The 23,317-nt window shown below is 56.7% G+C and overlaps 10 protein-coding genes across 10 annotated transcripts in view; 7 read left to right on the forward strand and 3 right to left on the reverse strand.

The window, feature by feature from the left end:
• N657DRAFT_144265 (uncharacterized protein) overlaps positions 1-825 on the forward strand; it is a 2,932-nt gene extending 2,107 nt beyond the window's left edge. Inside the window, exon 2 of the mRNA XM_062785941.1 lies at positions 1-825. This exon is cut by the window's left edge and continues 12 nt beyond it. Within this exon, the coding sequence (XP_062644625.1) occupies positions 1-630 (630 nt within the window). The 3' untranslated portion in view covers positions 631-825.
• N657DRAFT_624500 (ARM repeat-containing protein) lies at positions 719-3,475 on the reverse strand. The gene is made up of 2 exons (XM_062790718.1): positions 2,455-3,475; positions 719-2,373 (listed from the first exon to the last, which is right to left on the reverse strand). Exons 1-2 carry the CDS (start codon positions 3,193-3,195, stop codon positions 1,021-1,023), a joined length of 2,094 nt encoding a protein of 697 aa, XP_062644626.1. The 5' UTR covers positions 3,196-3,475; the 3' UTR covers positions 719-1,020.
• Positions 3,476-4,329: 854 nt separating this feature from the next.
• N657DRAFT_636253 (uncharacterized protein) lies at positions 4,330-5,690 on the forward strand (the record flags this gene model as incomplete). Its single annotated transcript, XM_062791408.1, has 3 exons — positions 4,330-4,863; positions 4,921-5,362; positions 5,518-5,690. The coding sequence occupies 3 exons, from the start codon at positions 4,330-4,332 to the stop codon at positions 5,688-5,690; spliced, it is 1,149 nt and encodes a 382-aa protein (XP_062644627.1).
• Positions 5,691-6,191: 501 nt separating this feature from the next.
• Positions 6,192-8,676, forward strand: N657DRAFT_144851 (heme-dependent catalase). Its single transcript, XM_062785942.1, has 3 exons — positions 6,192-6,698; positions 6,752-6,917; positions 6,987-8,676. Exons 1-3 carry the CDS (start codon positions 6,463-6,465, stop codon positions 8,355-8,357), a joined length of 1,773 nt encoding a protein of 590 aa, XP_062644628.1. The 5' UTR covers positions 6,192-6,462; the 3' UTR covers positions 8,358-8,676.
• An 825-nt stretch (positions 8,677-9,501) lies between these two features.
• N657DRAFT_648657 (putative transcription factor) lies at positions 9,502-11,481 on the forward strand. The gene has a single exon (XM_062793561.1). It carries the CDS (start codon positions 9,770-9,772, stop codon positions 11,099-11,101), a length of 1,332 nt encoding a protein of 443 aa, XP_062644629.1. The 5' UTR covers positions 9,502-9,769; the 3' UTR covers positions 11,102-11,481.
• Positions 11,482-11,575: 94 nt separating this feature from the next.
• N657DRAFT_578836 (N-terminal nucleophile aminohydrolase) lies at positions 11,576-13,413 on the reverse strand (the record flags this gene model as incomplete). The annotated part of the gene is made up of 3 exons (XM_062789347.1): positions 11,576-12,936; positions 12,991-13,190; positions 13,247-13,413. 3 exons carry the CDS (start codon positions 13,411-13,413, stop codon positions 11,576-11,578), a joined length of 1,728 nt encoding a protein of 575 aa, XP_062644630.1.
• A 1,181-nt stretch (positions 13,414-14,594) lies between these two features.
• N657DRAFT_636256 (Actin/actin-like protein) lies at positions 14,595-16,306 on the forward strand (the record flags this gene model as incomplete). Its single annotated transcript, XM_062791409.1, has 7 exons — positions 14,595-14,629; positions 14,726-14,748; positions 14,818-15,042; positions 15,093-15,139; positions 15,194-15,280; positions 15,325-16,164; positions 16,241-16,306. The coding sequence occupies 7 exons, from the start codon at positions 14,595-14,597 to the stop codon at positions 16,304-16,306; spliced, it is 1,323 nt and encodes a 440-aa protein (XP_062644631.1).
• A 1,787-nt stretch (positions 16,307-18,093) lies between these two features.
• On the forward strand, positions 18,094-19,229 carry N657DRAFT_658218 (GroES-like protein; the record flags this gene model as incomplete). The annotated part of the gene is made up of 2 exons (XM_062794873.1): positions 18,094-18,154; positions 18,229-19,229. 2 exons carry the CDS (start codon positions 18,094-18,096, stop codon positions 19,227-19,229), a joined length of 1,062 nt encoding a protein of 353 aa, XP_062644632.1.
• A 119-nt stretch (positions 19,230-19,348) lies between these two features.
• N657DRAFT_144961 (gamma-glutamyltranspeptidase) lies at positions 19,349-22,046 on the reverse strand. The gene is made up of 10 exons (XM_062785943.1): positions 21,885-22,046; positions 21,622-21,817; positions 21,378-21,556; positions 21,060-21,323; positions 20,946-21,006; positions 20,795-20,893; positions 20,692-20,740; positions 20,589-20,644; positions 20,002-20,539; positions 19,349-19,936 (listed from the first exon to the last, which is right to left on the reverse strand). Exons 2-10 carry the CDS (start codon positions 21,626-21,628, stop codon positions 19,468-19,470), a joined length of 1,722 nt encoding a protein of 573 aa, XP_062644633.1. The 5' UTR covers positions 21,629-21,817; positions 21,885-22,046; the 3' UTR covers positions 19,349-19,467.
• Positions 21,810-22,507, forward strand: N657DRAFT_648664 (uncharacterized protein). Its single transcript, XM_062793562.1, has 3 exons — positions 21,810-21,984; positions 22,073-22,110; positions 22,215-22,507. Exons 2-3 carry the CDS (start codon positions 22,107-22,109, stop codon positions 22,448-22,450), a joined length of 240 nt encoding a protein of 79 aa, XP_062644634.1. The 5' UTR covers positions 21,810-21,984; positions 22,073-22,106; the 3' UTR covers positions 22,451-22,507.
• The last annotated feature ends 810 nt before the right edge of the window (positions 22,508-23,317 follow it).

Below are 23,317 nucleotides of genomic sequence, written 5' to 3' on the forward strand. Positions count from 1 at the left end.
AACAACAACAACAACAACAACAACAACAACAACAACAACAACAACAACAACAACAACAACAACAACAACAACAACAACAACAACAACACACCAGCCGCAGGCCCCGCCAGCTCCCAAGCCCAACGCAAAGGCAAACACCCACAACAGCAGACCTACATCTCCGAAGAAACCATCGAAACCGCCCTCCTCCACCTCCAAGTGCTGCACAACCTGCTCATCCACCACACCACCATCCCCCTCGAGACGGCCCGCTGGATCGCCGTCTTTACACAGCACATTAGCACGGTCCCCTACCGCCGGCAACGCGACGCGGCCACCGACGCCGCCGCCAGCTTCTGCATGGAGACGGGCCAAGTGCGCACGGGCGACGGCCCCCGCGACACGTACGTGCGCATGCTGCAGGAGATTGGCCGGCTGACGGCGCCCATCGCCTACGGGATCGCGGCCGAGTTTGGGACCGTCGCGGGACTCGTTAGGGCGCTGGAGGAGGGCGGGCCGCTTCGCTTGGAGAAGGTGCGCAAGAGCGTGAATAAGGAGGGGGAGGTTGGGGAGCGGACCATCGGGCAGGCGGTTAGTAGGAGAGTTTACAAGATCTTTACGGGGAGGGATGAGACTAGTACGGAGATATAGGGCTGGACAGGCGGGAGGGTTCAGACATTATGGAGGCCCGATTTGTACGATGTTCAGTTCTAGCGTTTATTAAGTCTTTGTAGAACATGTGGTTATTCGTGCTTGGATATGGCATGAATCCAGCTGTGATGTCATCGTCACTACAGCTAAGTTGCGTCCCATCTATCTACCATGTAAAAAAAAGCAACCTGGTAACTGATATCACCGGCCTCCTATCTATTCATGACTTGCCTCCAGATGCTCCAGCAAATTCGGTGCAGTAAGCCTTCATCCGGAAAGTGAAGGCTCCTCATGTGTTTGAGAACCGCCATCGTTGAGAATAGCCGCCGCTCCCTCTTGCACCCCGCGCCCTCTAGAGAATAACAACATTGGGGACATAACCGGGCCCGCTTACTTCCCCCCAAGCAGCACCTCCAAAGCACCCACCACGGCCTGCACCACCTCCGCCGACCGACTTTTCTTTGCACACTCAGTCAACGCTTCCACCACCCCGGCAGCAAGCAGTTTCTCCCTCGCCAGCCTGCCCACCTCTCCCTCATGTAAGATCATATTCTGCACCACCACCGCGCCGCGATGCCTCAACCCCTCGCTCTCATCCCGACATAAACCCAATACGATCCCAGCGCCCCTCGCATGCGCCAGGATCCCGCGCACGACCGCGGGGTCAAACCCCGTCAGGCTCGCCAGCGCCCCGCCCGCGGCGCTCCGCGTCTTGTCATCCTCGGCGTCGGCCAGCGCCAGCACAACCTTGATCCTGTTCTCTGCGCGGGTGGTGCCGTCGCCAAAGAGCGAGTTGGCCTGCTCGGGCGACTGGACTAGATTGCAGACCAGCTCGATGGCGGCCGTCGACACGCGGGGGTTGCTGTTGAAGAGCTGCTCCTCGATGTCATCCCAGGCGGCGCGGACGATGGTGGCGCGGGTGTCGTTGTCGGTGGAGGCGAGGTTGGTCAGGGCCAAGAGGGATTCGAAGGTCGGGAGGAGGTCGCGCGTTTCTGCGTTGGGATCTGGCGCGATGATGGATGCGAGGGGGCGGATCGCTGAGTTTTGCGGCGTCTGGCGGAAGACAAGGGCCGGGTTGGTCGAGATGAGGATGCGGGCAAGGGCTTGGGCTGCTGTGCGACGGGTTTTGTCTTCTGTCTGGGGAAGTGCCGTCCAGGCTGCGATGAGCAGGCGGACGGCGCCCTGCTGAGCCAGTTGGCCGCGGAGGGAGGGTGTCATTGAAAGTGAGCAGATAATGGAGATGATGAGTGATAGTGATGCGGTCGAGCCTTGCTTGCTATGTGTGACGAGAACCGGGGTGATGCCGGCTTCGAAGACACGCTTGCAGCGCTCCGCCACATGCGCGTCGTCGTTCAGGGGGTCGGGTTGCAGCTTCACGGCGGCACTCGCGTATGCCTTGAGCTCCTTGAGCCGCTTCTGCTCCTCGGTTTCGACGGGCTGGTACCTAGTCAAGTTAACGAAGATGCTGAGAGCGCCGTAGGTGAGTGATGATTTCGGAGGGGCCGCCTCCAGTGTCTTGACGAGTCGCTTCAGCGACTCCTTGTCTCGAGCCAGATCCTCCTTGACTTTCGACTGAATAGTTGCGTACGCTAGCCCTTCCACCGATGATGAGGCATGTTCGGGACCCTCGACGAGCATCTTGGTGAACCTGTTGGACAGGTCCTCGATGCTGGTTGTTGCCGACTGTATTCTAGGCTCAGGGTCTTGGTTTAATTGGTTGCCTGCTGATAGTATTGGAACTGCCTTCAAGCCCATGTCAGCCAGACATCATCAGCCAAGGACAGCAGGTTCGGATGTGGGGAGGGCAGAGAGGTGATGGCTAACCCTGAGCTTGGCCAGAACCACTGCGGCGAGGTTCTGGACATGTTGCGAGTGCCGTCTCATGGAGATGGACCCCTCCTGCTCGCGTAGGTCGGGGTCGGCGGAATGTATGGCTTTCATGGCGTCCTCGGGGTCTTGGTCCACGATTTCCTCCAGCCAGTCCACGCAGTACTTCTGGACAGCCTCTCGACATTGAGAATGCATGCAGGCGGCGTTGAGCATCTCCAGACAGGCCGTCTCAACCTTTCTGCTCTTCCACTTCCGCCTCATAAGCGGGCCAAGAGTGCAGAGGAAGCCCTCGCTGAGGAACAGCTCCGAAGTGAGATCAGGCACAATGGGGAAGATGGTGGAAGCAACGCAGAAAGCGACAATGTAGTCGTCGTAGGTGCCACGACGAACTCTGGAGTAGAAGAAGTCTGACAGCTTCTTGTTCCCGTCTTCGCCGGCGGCCTTGAGGTATGCCGATGTGCACAGCGTGGCATGAGCGCGCACAATCTCGGGCTGCCTCATGTCCAGATAGCAGGCAATGGTGTCGACGCAGTCGCCATCGATGACCGAGGTGATGGAGAGTTCCCCTTTCTTGGTGAGCTCGGCGTCTTCATTAAGGAGCCTCGTCAAGGTGCCCATGTCTGCCACAGTCTCCTCATCTTCTTTGCCGCCTTCCATGAGGCGAGCGAAGAGAAGCATAGTCTGGTCCTGTCTCCCCAAAGACGCGGTCCCAGGAGGACTGGTGGGGGCAGCCATAGTGGCGCTGCACTAGCCCCAGTAAGCTCTTGTCCTTGCAATTGTCGGATCCAATTAGGAGATGATGTCCGTTGAGTGTGCTCCCAAAAAAAAAGAAGAGAAAAAGAGAAAGAAAAGGACGACCCGGTGGCTTGAAATTTAGTGACCGGCGCTGATTAGGCACGTTATGAGAGAGATCCAGTTTCAAGGTCCTGCTTCATATGCTTGAGAGCTCAAGGTTTGCAGTAGGAAGTGGTCAAGTTCAAGACAAGTTGCAGGATTGCATTCACATGGACTCTGTATTGACACTGGATTGGGAGGCTACCCCTCCAGATTGGCGACAGATAAGATCTTATTGCCCCGCTATATCCCAGGGGCTCCACCTAGTCTACCTGACGTGCCTGACTACGGATTACAGTCAGGTGTAACTGACTAAAGCCACACCAAGGGGTCTCGGCGTCGTACCTTTCCCGGTTATCAACAACCTGGGCAGATTTCGAACCCGGGAGTTGCAACGATCACTTAGCAGGGAGGTGTAGGGGGTTACAAGACTTGCGCAAGCTTCATGAAACCTGCATTAATGAAGGCAGCAGCAGTGAACCAGGCTCAGGAAAAGAATCACATGAAGCTGCCGGCCCCTGATTCCATCCTAAAATCGGAGTCTTGACCAGTAACTTGTTAGGGCTTGCCTACTAATGGGATGAGTCTTCTCAATTCCGAGCCGGACCCGACATAACAACTTGGAACCCCGAAATCAAATCGAGTCAGGCGCGACGACAAGACGGACACCGACTGAAGGGAAAAAACAACACACTACTCTCCTTGACCTTCCCGACGAACTCATTGACCAAATCCTGGCCGAGGTGAAATGGGGTGCGCCCGCCCCAGCCTTCGACCAGGACGGGCTGCACTTCCACGAGAACCTGACTGCCAACACCGACGACATCCAGCACGTGCGACTATGCTGTCGCCATCTGGCATTGAGGGCCACCCCTCTGCTCCTCCAGGTGGCTTCTGTCTCCATCAGTGATACATCCTCGGTCGACCGCCTCGAACACAGCGCTGCTCACGGAGCCTTCGCCCCGCACGTAAAGGCTGTCCACGTCTACTTCCGCTTATACGAGGCCGAACTTGCCCCTCATATCCGGGAGCTGAATGCACGCCTGCTCTGGAGCCGGCCCAGGCATCTTCAGGTCTCGCCCGTTGACACACCAGCTCAGCGCTGCCGCTACCCGGTCGCAAAACAAGGGCCGAGTGGAATTAATCTTCAACGACTGGGAAGCCTTGAGTCGCCGCTATAACTGGGGAATGGGTGAAGAGGCGTATTCGACCCGGTCTGGACCGGCAGTAGGAGGTGAGGAAGAAATAGAAAGCATGCGCATCCCGAGGAGAGAGCACGTCGAGTGCACGCACCGCTTTGAGGCACAGCAGCGCGATGGCGTGTCGATCAGCAGGCGCATTGCCAAAGCGATGGCCCGGATGCCTAGGGCCACTAGGCTGGTGCTGGACGACGACCCAGACACGACTGTGCCGGCCTGGGCTACTGCTGCGCCAACAACAGCACAGTGGCTGGTTGCCCCGACCAGCTGGGCGGTTGGGCTACGGCCTTCAGACTCGGCCGCGGCTTCCCTCCTATCTATACACTCTTCGCGCTTCCCGAAGCGATCCGTTACGCCGGCGTCAGATTTGGTTCAGGCAAATTACATAACGTTATCTGGTACACAACTCCCTACATTTTCAGGCCAGTTATCCCTCCCGAGCTTACGGGCCTGCGCATCCACCGGCTACGGCTGCCTTCCGGATTTTCCGCTTTGGCTGGCGCCGGAGCGAAGGGACCCGCTGCCGCTTGAGGTTGCGGATTTGCAGGCGGATTACCGCTCGCTGTGCGTCTTTGACTTTACATCTGACTACGAACCGAACTCCTATTTCACCGACAGCCTTACGTGCCTCGAGTGTACGGAGATGTCCACTCTCTCAGAACTCCGGACAGGGTTGCATGAGATCTTGGAATGGATGCTGGCGTCCAGCAGCCTGAAGCAGGTTCAAGTCGATCTCCAAATGGTGCACAGCGGCATCCCTTGCGAAGTCGCCATGCCTAACCCACCGTGGCCCCATACTCAGGTCCTCCACCTGCAGGACGGTGTTCTGGTTTTCGCCGGCTTCGCCAGGTTCCTCGAGGCCACCTCCGGTACGCTCACAAGCTCCACTTGAATGGCATGCACCTGATCTCCAAGCCGGTTGGTCCCTTCCCCGGCATTTCGGCGCCTTTCTCGTGGTCGGCGGTCTTGGACCTGCTGCGTGTCCACTGTTGTCAGGCGAGCGAGCAGATTGGCAGCATTGAAGGTGGTGGCGGCGACCTCGAGGATTTTGTCAGGACGACGGCGACGCCAGGGTCGCTGACTGTCCGACTGAGACGGCCGCTTGGTGCCGAGTTTGACGATCCGGCGCTTCAAAGGCCGCCTGCGCGTACACCAGGGCGCTTTCTGACCCCGACGACGAATACGCGCAGGCAATGAGGCCTTTCGAGAGGTACATACACGGGTTCAGTGAACGCAATCCCTTGGTCGAGGCCGGCAGGACCCCGTTACTTTATCCGTAAGCTGAATAGGTGCGGCGCTGCTGAGGCAGGGTAAATAAACTGGAAATCGAAAGTAGACGAGGGCTAATCATCTACCAGATAATACACCAAAATTGAAGAGTGTAAGCGTTCTATTGAACCGCCTTGGTCAAAAGAGCACTTCCGAGGTTGGAGTAATACCTGACCGGCCTGGGCGGGACCCGACACGAGGTATCCGTACTTGTTCCTTATTATTAACCTCATGGCCTTTTCGCGATTACCAGAATAGGTAGCCGGCTGCTCTTAGTACCAGCGCGGTCACTGAGATAGACATTACTCGTGTACTAGGCCCGACCCAAATGCCGGATTGACGGATCAAGATGTCTTGCAGAACCTAATGGCACCTGAAGCCCGTTTACGAGACCCTCAGTTCTCCTTTGAAGTTTGGTTACTGGCCGGGATCGGGCGTGTGATGCACGTCTGGGTGGTTACTTTGGAAATATAATACGTCATCTGACACTACAACCAAGCCGAGACCTCTCTCCCCTCACAACACAGCGTCATGATGATACCTTCGGGTCCACGCGGGGGAACATTGAAGAGTGGTATAAAAATATAATGGCTCCTAGCAACAGATCCTTCAGCGAGGTCTCTTGTTTTCCTTCTAGGCTATTAGAATAGCTGGATTACTACTCTCCTGAAATCATTGGCCTCTTCCTCTCATCGCCAACATGAGTCTCAACACCAACCAACTTGATCCCCGCCAGCACCCCTTGAAGGCGGTGGCCACGGCCATTGGCGCCGGGGTACAGGGTGAAACACGCGGCCCTCGCGTGAGCCACATGCAGAGCGCCAACGAAGGCCCCGCCGACATCATCGGCAAGGTGTCTGGCTGTGTTCCTGGCGGCAAGCGGGAGGACGACAGCCTGTACTTTACCAACAACGAGGGCATCCCCTTCCCTGATCCGTAAGTGCGGTTGATAAAACCGTTGAGGCAGCAAACCAGCTAACGGAGAACAGGGCACACAGCAAGACAGTGGGCGGCATCCCCGTGGCGAGCGATGTCTTTCTCTTCCAGAAGCAGCAGCACTTCAATCGCTCCAAGCCTCTGGAGCGGATGGTACACCCCTGCGGATCCGGGGCTTTCGGCTACTTTGAGTGCACCAAGGACGTGACTAACGTTACTGTAAGCCTTTCCTGGCTCCTCCCACTCTCTGTGTTTTGTGGATGGACGTAGCGTTGACGTGTTGTCCAGAAAGCCAATTTTTTGTCGTCGGTCGGCGAGAAGACGCCCGTCTTTGCTCGATTCTCGACTGTCACCTTTGGCAGAGAGTTTCCGGATGAAGGGCGCAACCCTCGAGGATTTGCCCTCAAGTTCTACACCATGGAGGGCAACTATGACATTGTCGGCCTGAACTTCCCCGTCTTCTTCTGCCGGGACCCGATTCAGGGGCCCGACGTCATCCGCTCGCAGTGGCGGAACCCAAAGAACTTTTTGCTCGACTACGATGCCCTCTTCGACCTCTTGGCCAACACGCCCGAGGCAAACCACGCAGGGCTCATGTTCTTCAGCGACCATGGGACGCCCGTGGGCTGGCGCAACAATCACGGCTACGGCTGCCACACCTTCAAGTGGGTGAACAGCGAGGGCAAGTTCGTCTACATCAAGTACCACTTCATCGCCAGGGACGGACAGAAGCAGTTCACCGACGAGGAGGCGATCCGTATGTGCGGCGAGGATCCCGACTTTTCCAAGCGTGACCTCTGGAATGCCGTCGAGCGCGGCGACCCCATTGAGTGGACCGCCTATGTGCAGGTCATGCAACCCAACGAGGCCGACCCGGACAAGCTGGGCTTCGATCCCTTTGACGTGACTAAGGTGTGGCCGCGCGGCCAGTTCCCCATGCAGGAATTCGGCAGGCTGGTCCTCAACAAGAACCCGGAGAATTTCCACCGCGACGTCGAGCAGGCCGCCTTTTCGCCGGGCAGCATGGTCCCCGGCATCGAGGACTCGCCGGACCCGCTGCTCCAGTTCCGCATGTTCTTCTACCGCGACGCGCAGTACCACCGCATCGGCGTCAACCTGCACCAAATTCCCGTCAACTGCCCCTTCATGGCCAAGTCGTACGCGTCGCTCAACTTTGACGGGCCGATGCGTACCGACGCCAACCACGCGGGTAACAAGCAGTACGCGCCCAACAGCTTCTCGCACAAGTTCCGCCCGGACGCGGCCGAGGCGCCTTACGTCGTGCACGACAACATCATGAGCCGCAAGAGCCACTACTGGCACGAGGGCAAGAAGAACGACTACGACCAGGCCACGCAGCTGTGGGCGCGCGTCATGACGCCCCAGCAACGCGCCAACACGGCCAATAACATTGCCAAGTACCTGTCGCGCGTCCAGTACCCCGAAATTCAAAAGAAGTACCTCGCCCAGCTGTACAACATCTCGCCCGACTGCGCCAAGGGCGTGTTTGAGCGCATGCCCCAGCCGCAGTTTGATCTGACCGAGGTCGAGAAGCTCGCGCAGGACGCGCACACGTGGTACAGGAACAAGGCCTTCCTTCCCAGCGGCGGGGAGAAACTGGCGGGTTATGCGCCGCCGCAGGCTGTCTATGGCATGTAATTGATGTAGCTGCCAGGGCTCTCGCGGATACGCGGTTTCCTAGGTACGTATTTGAAATGTGGTCCCACTATGCTTTGGACATGCTTTTCTATAGTTTTTTGTTTGTTGATTTTGGCGTACTGTGGATGGATCGGGTGCTAGGTACAATTAAGGGGTACTGGACAGGTATGTACAACGAGTCCAATCTTACAGGAACTCGCCATCCTTTTATCCAACACCACTGTGGCTCTGTGCCCTGGCCTGTCAATAACTGGTCTGCCAAAACCAGAAACGGGCTTCTTAGTTCTTAGAGACGAGGAGGACCCGTCGACAAGAATGAGAGATAAGCTGGCCCGAGGAGTCAGGGCCAGGGTCCAATAGAGTCACCAGATAATCACAAATGGGAGAAGAAAATAGAAGGACGCACAGGGCTTCAAGCGTGTGGATTTAGCTCTATCATCCAACGTTATACTTTCTACACAGCATAACATGCGTATCCTCAACAACTGAAAGACTTGCTTGCCAGTCGGCCCATGGACACCTGGGCAAGGTCGATCTGGTTTGTCAGAGTCAGACTACTGGTACCGAGTTGTACGACATTGTTTTTAGCCAGACGGTCCAGACCAGTACTGGCCACCGTGGTCTGGTATGGACTCCAGTCACAGCACGAGGCTGTGACAATTATAAGAATTCGATTCAGGACTGTGCTGTAACTCGTTTAACCAGGTGGCACATTCTATGGCCCCTAGAATCAGATGTTCAATGTGCAGAACGACTCCCCGTTGGTGTTGATGGATAAAACTTCCTAACTCAGTTTCGTGAGTTGGGTTTGGATTGTGAATACTAGGAGTGATTAGGCCACCTTCTCTTCCGAACTTGGTGAAAATCCTTCTAGTTCTACCCAGCAACACTCGTGCTGTTGTGGCCATTCGGCCTGGTTCAGGTTGGAAAAAAGGACCGCCGAGCGAATTCAAAGTCGTGTAAAGAACTCCAAACATTTGAGTCAAAATGCCAGCGAATTGCGGTCATTACCGATGGTTACCTATACTGCTTGCTGCCCCACAATTTTGCGATTAAGAAAGTCAGGACACGTCCCGAGCTTCCGAGAGTGCCAAGCATCACGTGTCCCCGCGACAGTCTGAGGGGTTGCCAAAAACGCGACCACCATCGAAACTCGGACACACGCGACAAGGCAGCGTGCGACTGCCAGGGAACAAAACCGCACACTCCGCCCTTCATCAAGTGGGAAGCACAGTCTCAGCTCAATCATGAGCTGACTCTATCCGGGCAAACCAGCTACTTATGTTATTCTGAGCAACTGGAAGAGTTGACGACAGATTTATGACATTGACTCTCCCGGCACGGATGCTGCCAAATCGCTGCGCCGAGAACGGATCGTCACCCGCGGCAAGCCACAGGCTGAAGGTCTCAAGATGAGTGTCCAAGATGTTGTTGACGCGTCGGAACACTACGAGGTGTACAACACCGACGACATCCCATCCCTCCTCACCATCATCATCGACACCAACCCCCGCGCATGGGCTGCCGTCGCCGATGTTCTCCCCATCTCCAAATTGATAGCCAACATCCTCGTTTCCGTCAATGCACACCTTGCCTTCAGCAACTCGAACCGAGTTGCCCTCATTGCCGCGCATACCAATCGAGCAGTCTGGCTCTACCCGCCCCCGCCAAAGCCAACAAAGCAGGCGCCTGCGCACTCGCGAGATGTCGACATGAAAGATGCTGGCAACGGCAGCACCAGCAGTAATGCCCCCCCGAACCACACCTCCTCCTCAGCCAACAAATACCCGCAGTTCGCCCAAATAGAGAATTCCCTGCTCGTCTCTCTCCGAGCCCTCATTGACGAGACCACCGCCACCGATCTCTCAACGACAACTACGCAAATATCGGGCGCCCTCACTCTTGCCCTCGCCCACATCAACCGAACTGCCCTCTCCTTCACCACCTCCTCAACCGCAACGCACGCCGCCACCTCGACGGGCAGTTCCATGACAGCAGGCACCACCGTCGGTCCGACGCCCGTGGCCAACACATCGACCAGCTCGGGCCTGGCGGGTCTGCACGCGCGCATCCTGGTCCTCTCGGTCAGCGACAGCGCCCCGGCGCAGTACATCCCCACCATGAACGCCGTCTTCGCGGCCGCGCACGCCCGCATCGCCATCGACACCCTCTCCCTGCGCGGCAGTGCCACTTTCCTCGAGCAGGCCTCCTTCATCACCCGCGGCACCTTCATCCGCGCCGCCGAGCCGCGCGGCCTCCTGCAGTACCTCATGCTCGGCTTCGGCAGCGGCTCCGCCCCGTCCAACCCGGCCGGTGGCGCCCCGACCTCGGCCGCCACCTCCAGCTCCGGCGCCGCCGCAGGCGCCTCCAAACCCGCCACGTCGAGGACAGCCGGGGGGGGGAAAATATCCAAGCTCGGCCTCGGCGCGAGCGTCGCGGACCTGCTCGTCACTCCCAGCGCTGATGCAGTCGACTTCCGCGCCGCCTGCTTCTGCCACCGTAACGTCGTCGACACGGGCTTCGTGTGCTCCGTCTGCCTGAGCATCTTTTGCGAGGTGCCCCCCGGCGGCGAATGTCTGACGTGCGGCACGGTGCTGGCGCTGGGAAAGTACGGAAAGAGGCCTGTCGTTGCTGCTCTCACCGCTCACAATAATGCGGGTGGTGGTAGTAGTGGTAGTGGTGGTGCGTCAACGGACGCGGGGAGGAAGGAGAAGCGCAAGTTGGGGGTTAACGGGGAGGCTTGACTTTGAATGAATGAAGTAGTCTACAGGCTATCGGGAAGAAGGAGGGAGATGGAACCAGGGTGGGACTAGGAATGCATGGCCTTGATTTTCTTTGCATGTACTTGCATCAACCAGCGTCATTGGCAAGGAAAAAGGGATATTCAAATCGTCAGGGGCGGCGTGGCGTTTGGCACGGGGAGGTGTTGGTTTTGCTGCAAGTCATTTTATACAACGATACTCCACAAACCTATCAGCAAAAGCTGCCTCTCTTACACAGAACAGATTACGATGAGAAATGCTTCAGGACATCCGGATCCCGAGGCAGACAGAAGCAATGTAGTCTATTGGTGTTTCCTGAGGTATTCTGATAGCGACGATCGACAACGAGCAGTGGCATTTTAGGTATGAACTCCCTCCTTCTGGATCTTCGACCTCTGCAAGTCAGAACGCCGATCGCCATACCAAGACGCCTGCGCCACGTCTGTAGAAGCAGCCTCAAGCCAACCGAACCTTCCGCCCGCCCTGGGCGACGCGCCCGGTCTTACCGAGGCGCGACATGACACAGAGCGGCTCTCTCTCGGTCGACGACATGGAAGCCAGCGCAAACGAGTCGGTGTTGTGGGCAAAGTAGAAGTGCACCCCACTACGGTCTTTTTTGACGGCCATGACACCAATGGCCCCAGCAGACGGCTGGTCCCTGATCCCGGGATGGTTCATGAAGTCGTCGAGGATGAAGGACTCCATGATGTTATGCTCGTCCTCCTCGGGAATGTCCCGTCCGCCGGGCCCGCGACGGGTCCCTTGGTACAGACGCTCGGCGCATTTTCCCGAGGCAAAGCAGGTGGCCATGTGCTCGCCGGTCCCGCTGGTCACTGCGGCCACCGAAGTGGCCAGGTCGTCGTCGGGATCCTCCGGCACGACAGCAGTGCCAACGCCTACCAGAGCGGCAGGCCCGGTGCGACCCTTGTGCTTCATGCCAATTCCTCCAGAGGACGAGCCCGCTGCAATGTTGCCCTGTAGGTCGATTGCAATCGCCCCAACGGTATCCGACACCATGTCCATAGCCGCGTTGACCGGGTTTCTTCCAGAAGCTGTGGGTTTGCCCTGGTCGTACCAGGCGTCAAACCCATAAGTTCTGTAGTAGTCAAAGTCATCTACCATATCCACCTCGCCGTCATCACAGCCTACTGGTCCGTCGTTGACCGAAGGCAACGGAGGCTGCTTCCGCTTTGGGGCGGGACACGGCGACTCCTGTTTCAGACCGGCGCACTCCACCGACTCTTCCGGCGCTGCAGGGCTTCCGCGTGGCTGAAATGCGGCACTCAGGAGGTCTAGGCTAGGACGCTCAGGATTCTTGGGTGGATTCAGCGTGTCCCCAGGATTTCTGGTGGGGTCGGAGCGAGGTGATGCCGGATCGACTGTGACCGAACGGGATCCGTTCCCGCCCGGAGGGGAGCCGCTGCGGCCAGGCGAGTCAGGTTGGCCCTCGTTCCAAGTACCCGTGAGAATCGCACTAGTATGATCTCGGACATGATGGGAGTTGTTGGCTGGATCGGCGGCCTCGTCGTAGACGGTTGGTGATGGTGCTCTAGGGAGGGGCCATCCCTCAGCATTGAATCTTGTGGGTGGCTTCCTTCTCGCCTCCGCCCTCTTCAGGTCTTCGCTCCAACGCAACCAGCGGTCTTTTGCATTCCTGGAAACCAGAAACTCGTTGCGAACGGTTACGAGTCCGTGCTCCTCTGCAAAGTCCTTGGCCCCTTGGCCTACGAGAATGTTGGGCGGGACTCGGCGGAGAGTGAGTGGCTGACTGCTCGTATCCAGGATCTTCTTCGCAAGAGAAATGGGATTTTTGACTCCTTGAAGCGGGAAGGTCAGCCCTGTTCCATTTCAACCATAACATCTGAACATACCCTGGACAGCACCGCATGCCCCGCTCCTCCCAAGATGATCAACAAGTGTGGCGTCACACTCGACAATGCCCTCGATGTTCAGGTTACTTCCGAAACCAGCATTCGTGATATCCCTGTCTTCGAGACACCTGATGGCAGCTTCGACAGCCTGTGGAGCGGTTGCGCCGGCCTTGAGGAAGGCCATGGCTATGCGAGCAGCACTGGTTGAATAAGAAGTCAGATCTTGTTGATGACTGAGCTGGTATCTGAAACATACTCCTGGCAGGCCTTGAGATGGACCTTTTCATTCACAGTGCTGTGGTAGCCTGCGCCCGCGTGGACGAATATCGACGCGACCGGTCTTCTAGCAGCCCGTTTCCACACATTGTCGAATGTGCCATCCCCTTCATGGGGAATGGCGGCGAACTCTCCGATGCTTGACATCGCCCGCAGTATCGGCTAGTGCTTCCGTACAGCAAGGTAAAGGATCGGCTCAACTGCTCTTGACTGTCCCTCTAGGTTGGACTGGTCGGGCACTGGACGTGGTTGTTCCGAGGCTGTCCTAGGGATTAGATTGCAGGGGTAAAGTGAGATGATGTAGAGGTTCAGGACACGTGCAAATGGTCGCCGCAACCGCGATGGCAGTTGCCTCGAGGCGGCTGGTGATGAAAACGCAAGGTTGCCGGCGAAATGTTAGAATCGGCGGGGCAGCGCTGTCTTGTAGGTTCCGGAAAGAGGTAATGAGTCTGGGAAAATAAACAAACAATAAGTCTGAATATGACGGTCCTGGCTTGTTCGGAATGCTGCCCTTAGGGAATGGAACAAATACCGGGATGGGTGCGGTTTGAGCAAACCGACGACGATGTCGGGGGAGGGTTGACGGAAGAGGAAATAAGTTGGGGAGTCGCAAGAGGGTTACATGAGAAGAGGAAGCCGTTGAGCGAGCCGAGATGGTCTTGTGATTTGAGGCGAATCGCAGGGCTTAGAAGATGGTGTTCATATTATTGGGAAAGAGCGATTCAGTCGGTATAGGCCATTCTTGCCCGATGACTGCAGTGCGGAGGCAGTCGGTGGTGAGCTGAGCTTCATGGTCGATTCCTCTCGACTGACACGCCAGCAGGAAAGAGGAAACCTGGAACCGTCGTATTGAGTTCCACTGACCATTCTATGATTGCCCATTGCCCTTGTCCCAACTCAGAGCTCAACCGTCACGGCAAGTTGTTGCCATCATTGTTGGCCAACTGGTGCTGAACCAGGAATTTCTATGCCGCTTGAGGCCGCAATCTCTTGGACTCAGGCACTTGTTAAGGTCTTGAGACAGCAAGCTGTGAAGTGCAGAAGTCCGGCGGCGGCTCAGGCACTTTTTTACAGGCTGAGTTTCCGACCACCGTACGTACGTTGGCGGGGCCCACACAGAGTACACCCACCTTCAAGTTCTTGGCGCACAGCCGCAGCTCGTGGATCCCACATGAAGCTCGCTGAGACGTAATCTTGGACCTCAACGCTCCACTGCCTGCCCAAACGCCGGACAACGTAGCCTCGCCCTTGAGCACTGCTTGCTATACTCGCTGCGCAGGAAACAGGAGCATAAGCTGCGCGCAGCGGCACCTATTTACTCCGCAACAATGGCCAACCAAACCCCCGCCGTTGTCATGGACAAGTATGTGCAGTGCCGAGATGCCCCCAAGCCCCGCTTCAGGAGTCTAGCAGACGGCGCCCAGCTTCGAGTCCACCATCACTGACCACATCCTCGCAGCGGCACGGGGTTCTCTAAGCTAGGTTTGTCTTCTGGATTTCGAGTCTCATCCGGCATTTTGCCCTCGCGTTGCTGACCCGCCATTCCCCCAGGTTTCGCCGGCAACGATTCTCCATCCTTCGTCTTCCCCACAGCGATCGCGACCAAGGGCCCCGCGGCTGGAAGCGGATCGGGTTCCGGCCGCCCCGCCGTTGCGAACAAACCTTCCTTTCTTACCGGCGGAGCTGGCCCGACAGGTCACTTATCAGCGAAGCGCGGGACCGAAGACCTCGACTTTTTCATTGGTGATGAGGCCATCGCGGCTGCCTCTGGTCCAGGTACGGTTGGGCTCTTCTGAAACGGAGGTACGGGCTGACGGCGGTATCAGGCTATGGGCTACACTATCCAATTCGGCATGGGCAGATCGAGAATTGGGTTGGTCGAATTGCAAACAGAAGCCGAGAAAGGGGCTAACGCAAGGGGCGCTAGGATCACATGGAGAGGTTCTGGTCGAACTCCATTTTCAAGTATCTCAGGGTTGAGCCTGAGGACCACTACTTCCTCCTCACTGAGCCGGTCAGCCATCCCCAATCAGCCACGCACCGCTCCATCTAACGTAGCTTCAGCCCCTGAATCCTCCCGAGAACCGAGAAAACACGGCCGAGATCTTCTTCGAGTCCTTCAACTGCGCCGGTCTCTACATTGCTGTCCAGGCTGTTCTGGCACTCGCTGCCTCGTGGACATCGTCAAAGGTCACAGACCGGTCCCTGACAGGCACTGTTATCGACTCGGGTGACGGTGTCACGCACGTGATCCCGGTGGCCGAAGGTTACGTTATCGGGTCGTCGATCAAGTCGATCCCCATCGCCGGCCGCGATATCACCTACTTTGTGCAGTCACTCCTCCGAGACCGCGGCGAGCCCGACTCGTCTCTCAAGACGGCCCAGGAGATCAAGGAGAAATATTGCTACGTCTGCCCGGATATTGTCACCGAGTTCGGCAAGTACGACCGCGACCGCAGCCGGTTCCTCAAGCACGTCGTGACGCAGCTCGGCGGACGCGAGCTAATGGTTGACGTCGGGTACGAGCGCTTCCTGGCGCCCGAGATCTTCTTCAACCCGGAGATTTACTCGTCCGATTTCCTCACGCCGCTGCCTGTGGTGGTGGACGGCGTGATCCAGTCGTCGCCCATCGACGTGCGCCGCGGTCTGTACAAGAACATTGTGCTCTCAGGCGGCAGCACGCTGTACAAGGACTTTGGCCGCAGGTTACAGCGCGACATCAAGCAGCTGGTTGACGCCCGCATCCGCCAGAGCGAAATGCGCAGCGGTGGCGCAAAAAGCGGCGGGCTCGAGGTGCAGGTCATCACGCACAAGAGGCAGCGGCATGGCCCGTGGTTTGGTGGCAGCTTGCTCGGCCAGACGCCCGAGTTCCGGTCGTACTGCCACACCAAGGCCGAGGTATGTTTGTTTTTCATCTTTGTCCTCTTGCCTGTTGACTCGCTGGATTGGGTGTGGTTGGCTAACCGTGTGATAGTACCAAGAATATGGGCCGGGTATTGTGCGGAGATTTGCCCTGCTGGGCGGCCCCGGCGGTTCTTAAAACTGGTCTTTGGCGTTTCATTTTTCTGTAGAGAGCAAGCGATGTTCGTGAAGAGAGGCGGCAATGTTTCTTCGGGGCGGCGCCAAAAACAGATAGGGAATGAAGGCCAAGTTGAGATCTTTGCTGTTGTGATGTGCGGATGAGTGGACAGCCTCAGGGCCTTTGCCCGTCCGATGCCAAGCCGGCGAAGCTCCATACTTCCGGCTGTTGTGGGGATGCCGGTCTCCGGGCCGGGAGATAAATAAGTCCGGCGGGCGACTTTTCCAATCCGTACACAAGACTCTATGGGCCAGCAATCTCCACTATAATGAGTAGCTCTAGGTTTGTTGGCTCTACGATCATAAAGCCGGCCCGAGCCGCAGCTGAGTTCTCCATATTGCCCAGAACAGGCAGGTTTCTCCGATCAGGCGGATGCCCCCGGTATACAGCCTGTCGCGATGCAAGAGGCATACACCTCGGCTCTAGAGGCGAATTGTTTGACTCCTTCGCTCGAGCGAATATCATAAGAAGCATCCATGGTTGTGTTGAGACTGTGTAATAACCGCCCCTATTGCATTGCGAGAAGTGTAACAAGTCGATTGTCAGGGTTTGGGCTCGGTTCGGGGCAGCGGATGTCTTGAGGGAAACCCTGTGTCGTCTGAGAAGGGCGTGTGGTCCAAAGCACCCTGGCGCTGTTTTCCCAGTGGGAGAATCGAGGGGAAAGCCTAGGGTGCTGGACTCGTAGATCATCGGAACCCTGGTGTGTTCTAGAAGGGTATTAGGCCAGGTGATCGAGTAGTCTCACCAGCTAGGACAATCGCGCACTCAGATATCAATACTCAGGATTAGACATAGGTACCAGGTAGGCTCAATGTAGACAATGATTCAAGGGTCTTTACAGTACGGAGTACTATGTGTGGATGGTCTTGGTAGCGCCCACAGCATGCTGGAGTTCCCGGCCGAGCCCGGTGAGCTTGGACTGGGGGTAAAGTGGGTCCATGACTCCATCTCCACGCGTTCCGCTTCCCCGGACGAACACCGAACTGGAAGAGGGCTCCTGCGTTCGACGTGCAGGTGAGGAATCAGCCCACCCATCTCTGCCGCCAAATCTTGGATTACGGCGACTTCCAGACTGTTACGTTGAAGAGCAAGACAATCCTGGAAGCGCCGCTTCTCCTCTCCTGACGGGCATCCCTGAGAAAGGTGCAACACATGCTTTGGACAGTGATGACGGAGCCGATGGCTTGTCGGACCTGTTGAAACCGGGAGCAGCTTCAAGAACTCATCGACTTTAGCAATGTCAGCATCAGGTGAGGATTTTAAGTGCTTGAGCTGCGGCTAGCGCACAAGGCTGTGCAGCTCGCGAGCTCGTATCGGGTTGTGAGGGAAGCATCGCGGCAGATGCAGGGCTTCCAATTCACCGACATCAGATCATATGGTTTTTGGTGGGCTGTCCGATCTCCTTCCCACAGTGCCCAGGCCCTGTATCGCGGTCGGGTCTTGTAATTGTTTCCCACCATGCCACCCGACAGGTGTCGCCTACGCGTGTATCGTGCGGTCCTGCGTCAGCTGCATGAAACTGATTCGCCCACCAGCAACTGCTGTTTGCAGACTGCCGCAAAGAAGATAGTGAGACGAGCTCCGAATATAAGACTATGTCCTGTCACACCAAATGGCGGCTACTGTCTTTCTAGGTATGGCATAGATTCACATTATCAACTGGATCAGTGATATCATCATCTCTTCTTGATCTACCCCTCCTCTTCTCTTCTTTGATACAGGTCCATCCACTCACAAACAACCTCACGATGACCGACATAGAGATTCCCAGCGAGCAATGGGCTCAGGTGGTCGAGAAGTCAGGTGGTCGTAAGCTTAGTCCCACCCCCTACTGAACGGCACACTCCAGCCCTGACACTAGATCCTGACACACCATACCACAGCCGTCGTCTACAAAAAGATACCCGTCAAGAAGCCCAGTCCCGATGAAGTGCTCATCAACGTCAAGTACTCTGGCGTGTGCCACACCGATTTACACGCCATGATGGGGGACTGGCCGTTGCCGACCAAGCTACCTCTCGTCGGCGGACACGAGGGCGCTGGCGTCGTGGTAGCCAAGGGCGAGCTGGTCAAGGACGTCGAGATCGGCGACCACGCCGGCCTCAAGTGGCTCAACGGCAGCTGTTTGGCCTGCTCCTTCTGCATGCAGGCTGACGAGCCGCTGTGCCCGCACGCCCTGCTGTCGGGTTATACAGTCGACGGCAGCTTCCAGCAGTACGCCATCGCCAAGGCCGCCCACGTGGCCCGGATTCCCAAGGAGTGCGACCTCGACGCCGTCGCGCCTGTCCTCTGCGCGGGCATCACCGTGTACAAGAGCCTGAAGGAGTCCGGTGCTCGCCCCGGCCAGCACGTCGCCATCGTCGGGGCGGGCGGCGGGCTGGGCAGCATGGCGATCCAGTACGCGCGGGCCATGGGCCTGCGCGTCATCGGCATCGACGGCGGCGAGGAGAAGGGCCAGAGCTGCAAGTCTCTCGGCGCCGAGGTGTACGTCGACTTCACAAGCAGCGCCGACATCGTGCGCGACGTCAAGGCCGCGACCCCCGACGGGCTCGGGCCCCACGCCGTCCTGCTGCTGGCCGTGAGTGAAAAACCGTTCCAGCAGGCGACCGAGTACATCCGCAGCCGCGGCACCGTGGTGTGCATCGGCCTGCCCGCCGGCGCGTACCTCAAGGCGCCTGTGTTCGACACGGTCGTTCGCATGATCAGTATCAAGGGCAGCTACGTCGGCAACCGCCAGGACACGCAGGAGGCGTTGGATTTCTTTAAGCGCGGCATGATCAAGGTGCCGTATAAGACGGTCGGGCTGAGCGAGCTTCAGGATGTGTACAAGCTGATGCAGAAAGGCAAGATCGTCGGCCGCTATGTGGTGGATACGAGCCGGTAAGAAGAGTAAGCGGTGTCAAGGGATAGCCAGTGAGAGCTTCTTACGGGATGCATGGTGATACTTAGTGATGGTGGGATGTAATATTATCATGGCTGTATCAATGCTGTGGATTGGGCGGGTCTTTCCTCTTATTGTTACTCTACTGGATACAACCTTAATGACAGCCACACTTGACCATCGCATCACGATGTATCAATCTATCACCCTCCCCCTTCATTTCCCCGGCCTGTACAATTCATCATATAGTATACCCGCCGCTATTGACTTGTCTCGTCTCGCCGACCGCGACAAACCGCCCATCTCCCCTCCTCATAACCCCCTGCACCGCGCTCAACCCAGGTGCCATCCATGTCACGTTATGCCCCTTCCCCTCCAAATCCCGCACCACTCCCTGCTCAAACCCATCCTCAACCATCAACACGTTCGGCATCAACTGGTGATGCAGTCTCGGCGCGGAGATGGCGTCGCGCAGGCTCATGTTGTGCACGAGCACGTGGAAGCCGACCTGCGTCGTGGCGCTGATGATGCGGGAGCCGCCCGCCGCGCCGGTCGCGAGGAAGACGGTGCCGTTGGACAGATGCTCGGCGATGAGCGGTGTGATGGATGAGAGGGGCCGTTTGCGCGGCGAGATGTAGTTGGCCGGGGACGGGGGGAAGCCGAAGGCGTTGTGCCGTCCCGGCTGCGAGAAATCATCCATCTCGTTGTTTCTGGAATGGAACGGGTTTTGAAATCAATGTCCAAACTTAGTTTGAAGGGTAGCAGGTTGGCTTACAAGATGATTCCCGTGTCTGGAGTCATGATTTGGGCGCCAAAGAGCAGGTTGATGGTGGTTGTTGACGTGATGGTCAGGCCGGACTTGTCGGCCGTGACGATGTGCGAGGTGCCGTGGCTGTCTGGAAGGTAGAGGGACAAGGGGTCGTAGGCTTCGACTGGCTGTGTTTTGTTGTCGAGGATGCGGTGGCGGATGCTATTTGCGGTGTGGTTGCTTAGGAGACGGCTTTCGTACTCCGTGGTGTTTGTGATGAAGTCCGGGTCGCCGAGCTGTAGCCGTGCCCCGTAGGCAAACTTCATGGCCTCTGCGAAGCGATGTGTGGTCAGATTGGTGTCGGTCTGGTCTTCTGCAGGGTACTGCTCCATGGTCTTCAGGATGCTGAACATGACGGCGCCACTGCTCGGGGCTTCGGTGGTGAACAGTCGGTAGTCCCCATAGGTAATGTTTAGGGACGGCTTCACATCGACGGTGTACCCCTCGAGGTCATCCAAGGTCAAGGTTCCGTTCATTTTGCGTATAAAGCCTACCATTGACTGGGCTTTGGGCAGTCAGTAAGAGGTCTTACGATTCAATTTCGAGTCGCTTACCAATATTTCCTTTGTAGAACACATCGGGCCCTTGGCCTGCAATTCGCTCGAGAGAGCTTAAGAGGTCAGCTAACATCGACTGCTGAGTGCGTGAATCACGTACTCGGCGTAACGTAACCTGGTGATAGTATCGCCAAGTTGAAGAAGGGTGCCTTGGAACAGGGGGTTAACTGTCATACTCCAACCTCCACTGTGTATGAGCTCACCGTTAGGGGCGAAATCCTCAGCCCAGATCGGATCGTCGGTTAAGAAGGTATTGTTGTTTTGGCTGGCAGCCTTCATGTACCGGACTAGGTCCTCGGTTACTTCGGCTCCTTTTGTTAGCAAGTCCCTTGTCCGTCGATGACGCGTACTCACCTCGGAAGCCATTGCGAGCAACACGGGCCGCGGGCATGACAACCATCCTCCAAGGAAGCAGCTAGCATTTGGTCAGACCCCTGGGCGCTCAAGTCACAGGACGCGGCCACTTACGCCGTATTTCTTGTGCAAGTACTCCAGCCCCCTGAGCTCGCCGGGGACGGCAACAGCCAGGCCGCCAAAGACACTGGCGTTCTGATTGTGCTCGTACATGTCTCGATGCGCGGCGGCCGGGGCGGTTTCCCTGTAGTCGATGGTCTCGTAGTTGCCGCCCTTATCCCGGACGAGCATGAAGCCTCCCCCGCCTATGCCAGAATGATACATGCCAATAACGCCGACACATAGTGTTGTTGCCACCATGGCATCTGCGGCAGATCCCTGGGACAGTTAGTTGATGGCCAAACCTGTCATGGACGAAACAAAAGAACTCACGCCTTTGGCAATCGTGTTAATTCCGATTTTGGAGCATATCGAGCTTTCACTGGCTACAGCTCCCCTGCTACCATGAGAGCTAGCGTTCTCTAGGACTTCTTGGTGAATGGCTGGGAAAGCCGAGCTTGGAGAGAGTTGCCAGAAGGAAGCGAGGCAGAACTGCAGCAACGCCAAAGAACCTATGAAGCAGCATTTAGTTCGTATTTAAACACCAAACCCCAAAGTTCTCATCACATCGACTTACGCATCATGTCGACTTTGTCTTATCTGAGATCAATATGGGCGCGGCAAACATGCGAAGAGAAGAGAGGAACGGCTGCAGCCCCGGCATCCCGTGTCTGACCTACGATGACGAGACGAGCTCAACACCAGCCAAATACGAACCACTTCGTAGACACTCTGGTAAAATCCGGAACAGCAGCCGCAACCCAAAGGCTATACTGTTGTGTTGAGTCAGTGACGATAAAGAGATCCACTGGTTAAGGGAATCACCGTGTCTACCCTAACCCAGGTCAATCCTATTCCCAGGCTAACTTGTCAAGGAAGGTTTCCCAGACAAATGACAACATCATCTGACCGCTGATCAACCGCTCTTTCCCGCCCCATTCTGAACGACAATCAGCTTATCGTTTTCCAGCATGGAAGCCTCGATCGTTGGTGCTTGAGACTTGAAGTTCACTTTGAAGCAAAGCTACCTTGGTCAATGCGTTTCAGGCTATGCATACATTGATGCCTTTGACAGCAACATGATCAGCAACCGCCCTGCACGCATCTGATCTTCCCGCGATCGGTCGATCGAACTGCAAGGAGAAAGAACCAGAAATGGCGGGGACAAACCCACTCATTCATGGAAGGCTCATCTGATGAGTCTGCCAGCATTTGCAAGGACTGTGGAGAACGACGCATGCGATGACCTGCGTTCTGTCATGCGACCCGATGCTTCCGGTGTCCATCCTATCAGCGGTGGCTCTGCGACTCCCGCCGTAGCTCGGTGTTTCACGGGACGGAGAACAGAGGTTTTTATCCTGTACGTGCTGATATCAGTTTACTTATACCACACCTCCCACTACTAGTAAGAGGCTCGACACCACACAACTCACACAACTCCGAGAAACGTGAGGCCGGGGCAACATGCTCATTCATCAGTCTGGCAAGCAGCCGCCAAAGTGTTTCTGAGGTTAAGTTTCGCATTGACGACCTGCCTTATTGTGGAGTCATTGAGTCGAACTCTCAAACAGCAGGGGCCAATCACAGCTCGTCCCAACTGCAAGGGGCCCGATTTCATGTCCAAGTGGGACCCAAAGGCTGAAACTGCCCCCTTTCCTCCATCCGGTTCAACGTAGCGGGAAGGAAGCCCGTCAGAGGTGTTGGGAATCTTTCCGACTCTGTCACTGTTCTTTCGGTTAAGATCAGACGCCAGGAATCGAGAAACGAGCTCTGAGCCGGACTACTTCCGTACGACAAAGCACCAAGCGACTCGCGGACGGGATAGGTTCCAAGGGTTAACTATGAAGTCAATAATATCGACTCATCAAATGCAACTGTGCGCCTGGCCCACGATGTATATACATACCTAGGTATTGAAGTGTATGGTGCAGTTTGAGCTTCCAGCACCGGCAACGAAACATATGGAGACGGCTTGGCTGCTCCGCGCATGAATTCACAGCCGAACTTCGGCATGATAGCAAAAGCTTAATTGCCAGCACCTTTCTCATGGCTCATGGGAACCGGGCTCCAGGTCGACAAATGTTCACAGGATTTCCGAGTTTCGCAGATCGCAGCGACCATCGTCGCGGAAACATGGGGATCATTGGGCCGTTCGTTATACGGATAGTTACACTAAGCTGCGATTATCCATGTTACCACTGACATCGCTACACGTAATGTACAAGATACAGTACTAACGAGTCCGCACAAGGAAACGTCACCACCGACCATAA

The sequence above is a fragment of the Parathielavia appendiculata genome (assembly GCF_033297405.1).
Source record: "Parathielavia appendiculata strain CBS 731.68 unplaced genomic scaffold N657scaffold_14, whole genome shotgun sequence".
Lineage (NCBI taxonomy): Eukaryota > Fungi > Ascomycota > Sordariomycetes > Sordariales > Chaetomiaceae > Parathielavia > Parathielavia appendiculata.